At 45.7% G+C, this 8448-nt stretch overlaps 1 protein-coding gene across 6 annotated transcripts in view; it reads left to right on the forward strand.

The window, feature by feature from the left end:
- The window catches only part of LOC121859818 (homeobox protein prospero-like), a 225980-nt gene extending 217759 nt beyond the window's left edge, over positions 1 to 8221 (forward strand). For 2 of the 6 annotated variants that reach the window (XM_042356784.1, XM_042356786.1), the window contains 2 exons: positions 3811 to 3955; positions 4489 to 8221. In XM_042356784.1, the coding sequence (XP_042212718.1) occupies positions 3811 to 3955; positions 4489 to 4671 (328 nt within the window). In that variant the 3' untranslated portion in view covers positions 4672 to 8221. The other 4 variants (XR_006087733.1, XR_006087732.1, XM_042356785.1 and 1 more) reach the window with 4 other exon arrangements.
- Positions 8222 to 8448: the final 227 nt, after the last annotated feature.

An 8448-nucleotide genomic window follows, 5' to 3' on the forward strand; every position in this document is an offset into this window, starting at 1 on the left:
TCCAATAACATATAAAAATCATTGTTCGGAAGTATTATATAGTTGGTTTATCATTGGAATTCCTTAACCCGTTTTTATACACCAACCTCCATTTCTAGTTACCATAATACAATCTGCACATCTACGACCCTCTGTTTCCACCCTCACTAATTTCCACCACCCCCCCCTCACTTTCTCCACCCTCCCCCTTTCTCCCCTACCCTACCCTTCCCCCTACCCTACCCTTCCCCCTACCCTACCCTCTCCCTCCCCTCACCCTCACCTTGTTCTTCGTGAACTTAACCTTGAGTTTGTTTTTATTTTTGCTTCGTCTTTTGTTTTACTATCTTTCTTTTAAAGCCCTGGTCTCTCTCTCTCTCTCTCTCTCTCTCTCTCTCTCTCTCTCTCTCTCTCTCTCTCTCTCTCTCTCTCTCTCTCTCTCGTTAACCAAGTGTCTAGCACGCCATCTGTTGTGAACATCAGAAAGAGGGAGGTGAAGGGGAGGCACTGAGGGGAAAGAAGAGGCGTAGAGTAGAAGAGAAAGAAGGGGAGTGAAGTAAGTCAAGGGAAAAGAAGAGTAGAAATAGAATGACGGGAAGAGAACAGAAGTGACGTATATTAATAAGGCTGGGAGGGAGGAGAGAGAGAAGAGACGTGATAACAGGAGAGGAGAAGGTGTGACATATGAGCCTTGGTGACTTGATGTTGTTATTGTCTTCACTCCTTTTGTTTACTTGCAAATTGTTGTTGCTCTTTTCTTATTATTTACTTTGGTAATTGCGTTGAGTGTAAGATGGCACTATCAACCTCCCCCTCCCCCTCCCCCCAGATCGATTTTTTTTTAATTTCGGGTAATTATGCGAAGATCACCCCTGAGTGTGTGGCGGCCGTGACGTCATGATTATTGAGAGAAGGGTGGACCGGGAAGGTGATGACGTCATAATTGAGGTGTTTGATGACGTCGTAGTTTGGGTGAACGTCGTGCTTGTATCTCTGGTGGACTAACTAGTAGGTCGTGGTTCGGTGAGCTGTGACGCCAGTTTTATGATGTTATAGTAAACGGAGACACTGCTGATGAAAATTTAATAATAAATTAATAATTCTAGAGTTATTATTAGAAAGAAAATAACGGTACTTAGTTAATGATCTTGATAATGACGAGATAACAATAATTAACAAATAGGGACATAGTTAAAATGATAAATAACAGTAAAAATGAGGCAAATTAGAGATGGTAACTAGCGCTAACTGATAAGTTGGTACATAATTAAAAATGATAACCAAGTCATAACAATTGACTATAATGAAGTGAATAGGGGGGGGGGGGTGGTAGACGAGGGTTGGTCACTGTGCCGCCCACTCACAACACTGACGATAAAAATGGTAGTTATAACGTGATTAATTAAAACTCACACACACACAGACACACACACAAACACACACAGACACACACAGACACAGGTGTTCTCTCCACAACACCTGGCTCTCTCTCTCTCTCTATCTCTCTAATATTCTCCCTAATTCCCTTCCTAACCTTCCTCCTCTTCTCAAACACCCACCCCCCGACTCCTTCCCGACAGCCTCACAGTGCCGGGGGGCAGGGTGTGAGGAGGGACTGACAATAATATAAAATTAATAAACGTGAATATTAGAGAAAATATTATTAACTTTGGCCCTTCATTCCAGTACATGAAGCCTGAACCTGTGTATTGTGAGGGGTGTTGTGGGGGGTGAGGGTTGTGAGGTGTGTTGTGAGGTGTGTTGTGGGGGTGAGAGGTGTGGGTTGTGAGGTGGGTTGTGAGGTGTGTTGTGAGGTGGGTTGTGGGAGGTGAGGGTTGTGAGGGTTGTTATTTCCTCCATACCTCATGTATCTTTCCTTCCATCCCCCCCTCATTTTTCATCTCCTTTTACCCCTACTATTTTATTCTCTTTCTTCCTCCGCTTTTTTTTATCATTCTCCCTCTCCTACCACCACATACCTCCTCATTCTCTCCTTCTCCTACCTACCCATTCTCTCATTCTCTCCCTCTCCTACCTACCCATTCTCTCATTCTCTCCCTCTCCTACCTACCTACTTCCCCATTCTCTCCCTCTCCTACCTACCCATTCTCTCCCTCTCTTCCCTTCCTCTCGCATCTACCCTTTATTGTCGCTAATCAGCCGTGTAAGTTTTTTTTAGTGTTCTTCGTTTGCTTCGTTAACCTTTGCTTTGTTGCACCTCCCTCTTTATCCGCGGCTGTGCTTCATCCACCCACCTTGTTAACCCTCCACCCCCCTTACACCCTTCACGCGGTTTCTCTCTCTCTCTCTCTCTCTCTCTCTCTCTCTCTCTCTCTCTCTCTCTCTCTCTCTCTCTCTCTCTCTCTCTCTCTCTCTCTCTCTATCCACCTGTATAGTCTCCTTTCTCTGGATACTTTTTATCTCATCTTATTTTCTGTGTCCCCGTATTATGCCGCTCCCCTTCTTGCTATCCTTCCTTCTCTCCCTCACTGATATCCTACCTCCCTCTCTCCCACTCACGTCATCTCTCCCTTCCTCCTTCTCCCCGTTCACGCTATCATCTCTCCGTCCCCCTCCCCCATACATGTCATCCCTCCCTCCCTCCCCTCCCACTCACGTTATCCCCCCCCCCCCTCACTCACGCTATCCCCTCCCTCCCTCCCACCTTCACCCCCACGGCCTAAAACACTCCTCCATCACCTACTAGTTTTCTTCTGCATTAATATTCATTGTGGTACGGGACCCGCATCACCCACGGGTCACGGCGGGACTTTGCCCTCCTTTCTGCATTGTGGCCACCAGCCCTTACTGTGGTGGTGTGTGGGCCTTATTGTGGCCACCAGTCTTTACTGTGGTGGTGTGTGGGCCTTACTGTGGCCACCAGTTTTTACTGTGATGGTGTGTGGGCCTTATTGTGGCCACCAGTCTTTACTGTGGTGGTGTGTGGGCCTTACCAGTCTTTACTGTGATGGTGTGTGAGCCTTATTGTGGCCACCAGTCTTTACTGTGGTGGTGTGGGCCTTATTGTGGCCACCAGTCTTTACTGTGATGGTGTGTGAGCCTTATTGTGGCCACCAGTCTTTACTGTGGTGGTGTGTGGGCCTTACTGTAGCCACCAGTTTTACTGTGATGGTGTGTGGGCCTTACTGTGGCCACCAGTTTTACTGTGATGGTGTGTGGGCCTTGTGTGGCCACCAGTCTTTACTGTGGTGGTGTGTGGGCCTTGTGTGGCCACCAGTCTTGACTGTGATGGTGTGTGAGCCTTGTGTGGCCACCAGTCTTGACTGTGATGGTGTGTGAGCCTTATTGTGGCCACCAGTCTTTACTGTGATGGTGTGTGAGCCTTATTGTGGCCACCAGTCTTTACTGTGATGGTGTGTGAGCCTTATTGTGGCCACCAGTCTTTACTGTGATGATGTGTTTTACTCTTTTGGTTGTACATGAATGTGCTCTGAGAATAACAATTATTATAGAGAATATTGTTGTTATTTTTATTATTATTATTATTATTATTATTATTATTATTATTATTATGACTGTTGTATTGTATTTTTATTATTACCATTACCTTTGCTACTGCTTATACTAATGCAATTCCTGCTACTTATTATATTACTACTACTACTGCTACTACTTCTACTACTTCTACACCACTACTACTACTACTACTACTATTGCTTTCACCATCAGCACTACTTTTACTTTCACTACCACCAGCACTACCGCCACTACTACCGCTGCTACTATTACAACAGCCACTACCACCATTACTACTATGATTAAGATGTTGATACAAGACTCGTATAACTGACTGTTTGTTCACCTCGGCAGGGAGTTCTACTATATCCAAATGGAGAAGTACGCGCGACAGTACCTGAGTGAGGGGGTGAAGAACGGAGATGACATTGCGGTCAACATGGACGCGGAAATCATCCGTGCCCTTAACCTACACTACAACCGCAACAACCACTTAGAGGTTTGTGGCCATTCTTGTAGTTATAAGGGAAAATGAGGAGTTATAGGGGAAAATGGGGAAGAAGTAGGGGAAAATGGGGAAGAAGTAGGGGAAAATGAGACAAGAAGAGGGACGAAAGGGATGGGTAGCACATGGAGAGGAAGGGTGAGGGACGAAAGAGATGGGAGACAGGGAGAGAGAGAGAGAGAGGGGTAGAGAGAGTAAACACGGGAGGGATAGACGGAAAGGAAGCAGGGAGAGAGATGGAGGAAAAGGAGAAAGTGTAAGGAAGTGAGGCAGAAGATAGAGACAGAGGAAAAGGAAATAAGGTGAGGACTAGAGGGAGGGAGAGACATATGGTGTAGGATTATTCTGTTAAATATACCACTGAATAAGATACTCTGTTGTAGTTGATCATGAAATTTCCACTGTTTAAGACACTGAACACTAGTAATGGTGATATACAGGGTACTTAAGAGCATTGTTGTGGTAGGACTTTTCTTATAAATATTTTCCTTTCAAAACTAATTTTTACATCTTCTTTTTTGTTAAAGCAGATCCCTGAGCACTTCAGATATGTGGTGGAGCAAACGATGAAGGAATTCTTCAAGGCAATTCAGGAACAAAAGGATACGGAACAGTCTTGGAAGAAAGCCATTTACAAGGTGATCGCGCGTCTCGACGAGACGGTACCCGAATATTTCAAGTCTCCGACGTTTCTGGAGCAGCTTGAGTAGCGGTGTTCTCCCGCCCCAGCCGGAGGACACCCGGCTCTGGCGGTACCACAACCTGCGGCTCGCGCCCAACCACCCTCTGCAGCACCCTCAACTGCAGCATCTTCAAATGCTGCAACCTCAGCTGTCACTTCGGCTGCAGCAACCTCAACTGCAGCTACCTCAGCTGCAGCATCAACAGCTGCAGCAACCTCAGCTGTCACCTCAGCTGCAACACCTAGGAGATAGAGATTCTGTATATACCAGTGACTGAGCGGCCTAAGGCTGGACTATTAAAGGAAGACATGTTCAAAAGAAGGCTAAGATGGAGGACTGTTATATGGGCATTCTTTTATTATTATCATGATACAAATATTGAAGGTGCATGTCTCAAATTTTGTCCAAATGTTGTAGCCTTGATTTATTGTGAATATCTATGAGACAAAGCATTTGTGCCTTTCCATGCCTTCCAGTAACAATGATGAGATCTTTCTGACAGCCCAATGTACCCAATTTGTATATAGTTTACTTTTGTTTCCCTTGTTTGTTTGGTTCCTCGAGCGAGAGGATGACTTGTGAACTCGCGGCCATGTGAGCCCACCTGGGCGATGCTGCCATAGCCCCGACACCCGCCTCAGGCCCCCGAAGTTCCGGGGCGCCTCCAAGCCGGGGTTGGGGCCAACCCTCACCCTCGCCACCGGGGGCGCCCCTTTGCCCCACCCCTACCTGCACCACACTTCTCAAGTCATGCGCTGCGTCGCATGCAAGAGTCTCCTAGTCACATGCTAGCTACCCAGGTCCTAGTTTTATTTTATCTGTTTATTTTGATTTTTTGCACTGATTCTCAATTAAGGCTCCTAGTTCTAAGTCATGCATGTAGGATAGTTGTTGATGGTGGTTCCCAGTTACCAAGTTATAATAGCCAACCACACAGTCAAGCCCATACACTCCATAGTCTGGCCCCGGGGGCACACACACTGGCCGGGGCCCACAGCGGGCTGCGGGTAACGGCGCCCCTGTTGTAGGCGCTACTACGCCCACAGCACAAGAGGACGTCGATGGTCCGCCCGCGCCCGCCCCCCTCCTCTCACCACAAGAAGGCAATACCCCAAGTCACAGACACTTGCTCACAACCACCCGTGTTAGGCGAGTTACCTGCGAGCATAAGACAAACCAAAGTGGCCTTGCTTTGTGGTGGTCGTAAACTAAGATTGACTGCAAGAAGACATCGTATGTGAGATCTAGTCACATGAATGAATCTCCGGTCTGTTGTGATGCAGACCAAGGCATAATCAGTTACCTATGTTGAGAAACCTGACCCAAAGTATGAATATCAAAGTGATCTCGAGACTGCTCAGATCTGACTAACCTTTTCCTCTTCCGTAGTGCACTCTGCTCTACTAACAAACTTACTAGCCAATATGGTGATGGGGTTTCTGTTTTTTAAGCTTTGTAGATAGAAGCTGTCAATCTGTCTCGAAGCTTTCCACTCATGCAAGTTGTTTATAATTACAAAACCAAAAAGACACATGGACAATTATTATCTTGTCAAACAAATGTATTAGCAGAAGTCACAAGTGGATTTTTGTTGGTGTAGTTCTCGTGGTTTAGCCCCCCCTCCCCTCCCTGGTGCAGTGTGTGCATCACTGAGTGTCAGTGTTGGGAGGGGCCTACACCACCCTCAGTACAGTTCAGTGTTCTTTGTCAGTAAAGTTGTGTGAACATGCAGAGCTAGTTGGCAGTGTATTGTCTCTGGCAGTCTATTATGCTCATGTCAAATTTCTTCATTGATTTGTTTTTGTATTTGCTATTGTATGCTATTAAAAATGCCATAGACAGTACATTCTCAAGACATATGGTAATAATGCTTTTCAAACCAAAACCTTGGTGCTAAATGTACAACCGTGTTAATCGTCTGGTACTTCCATTTAGGCGTTTTTATTACATTCCATAACGTAGTTTGTGTGGGTCAAAAGCTTTAGCAGCAAGTGTGGCAGCCTGGCGGTGCTTGAGGACCGCAGGCTGCCACCACAGTCATCACTCCCTGCTGCCAGTGTAGACCCGTACCAGAAACGTTAACAAATTAGGCACCTTAGAAATGGGTAGTGATGTGATTGCTTTTGTATGAGGATTGTTTCCCTATTGATCGTGAACTTTAGTCTTTTTGATGCTATATTTTCTTAAAATCAAATTTAAAAAAAAGTTTTTAAGGTGATTATATGCATTCCATACTCTCTTTATGGACTCTAAAAAAATCTATTTCTTTCTGACATTCTACATCTCTCTTTATTATTTTCCACTAACCCCAGCTGACCGGCGTACGGGTTAGCAGCAACCAAACCAATGTTTTTTTCCAGTCTAGTCCATACCTTAGAGTGTAAAAGAACAGTTAAGTGTTTGCTTCCAGAAGCTAGTTTGTAATGAGGTCCGTGCTGACAGGGCCGGCGTCAACAGGCGTCGGCTAGTCACTGAGTCAGTGGACCGTGGTTGAAGTATTCCATAGTTATTGAATCAGAGCTATTCCATGTTTGATTTGATGTTACATGTTCTCTCCCAGTTCAACTACAGGCTTGTTGTACCCGTTGATGATGCTATTGATGTCCATTCCTTCGGCATCTGTGTGTCGAGGTGACTTGAACTATCTAGCCCTGACCCATGCATAGACAGTATCAGGTCGCTCCACCAGGCTCAGGGCTGGATTGGTTGATAACTTTCTGGTGTTTTCTGAAGCACTGGTTCTGTGGGGACAAACTGCAACAGCAGGAACACAAGACCAAACCGAAGGCAAAATTACATAGTATAAAGTTTGTGGACCCCTATCCCCCTCACTCGGTGCTCTCCCTCCCGCTGCCAGTTCCCGTGGTGTCTCCAACTGCCATCACCTGGCGCCAAACTCTGCTGCCATTAAAATAGGCCTGGTACTAACCCTGCGTCTGTTACTACAACACACATGTCCTGGCGTCAACCCTGCAACAGCCGCTTCAAAGTACCATGGCCTGGAACCAACCTGTGGCTACCGCTACAACACGCCATGGCCTGGCGACAACACTGTGGTTGCTGTTCCAACACACCACAGCCTAGCAACAATTCTATGGCTACCGCTACAGCACACCACAGCCTGTTACCAGCCATGGCTGCAGCTTCAACTCGCCACGGCCTGGCGCCACCTGGGTTGGGGGTGCTACACAAACTTTCCACACAAAATTTAACGCAGTTATCAACAGCACTAACCGGAAGGGTCGCCTTGGTAAACGTCCAGTGTTTCAAGTGCCTTGGTCTTACATTTCGATAGAGGGCGGCCCTGTTTTTCACTATATCTCCCCACGGAACCTGTTATGCTCTCGCCATTCCATGTGAAGTGTTGATTTATGCCAATAGAAGCTTTTTTAGTTTCTGTTGGATTTATAGCAAGACAAAATGATGGTTTAGTTTCTAAAGATGAAAATTTAAAAGTTTAATTTATTGATTTATTATTTAATATGTGCACCTAGCATTATGTGTTTTGCATATATAACATATATTCAATTATTATAGAATGTACTAGTTTGTAGACATAAATACGATTCAAACCGAACTACAGTGTTTTGTGTTATCCTAGAGCGTCCAAGAGTCTCCAATACTAACATGGTATCCTTGGACCACGTCTACCACTACCAGCAGTTTATCCTAGTACCATCCAGAGCCTTCTTCCTCTACTACCAACAGTGTTCCATATATCCTACTGTCATCTAGTCTCCCTCCTCCACTGTTAACAGTATCCTAGTACCACTTCCTCCACCATTAGGAATGCTCTATGTATCT

Source organism: Homarus americanus, unplaced genomic scaffold (assembly GCF_018991925.1).
Source record: "Homarus americanus isolate GMGI-L3 unplaced genomic scaffold, GMGI_Hamer_2.0 scaffold30161, whole genome shotgun sequence".
Classification (NCBI taxonomy): domain Eukaryota; kingdom Metazoa; phylum Arthropoda; class Malacostraca; order Decapoda; family Nephropidae; genus Homarus; species Homarus americanus.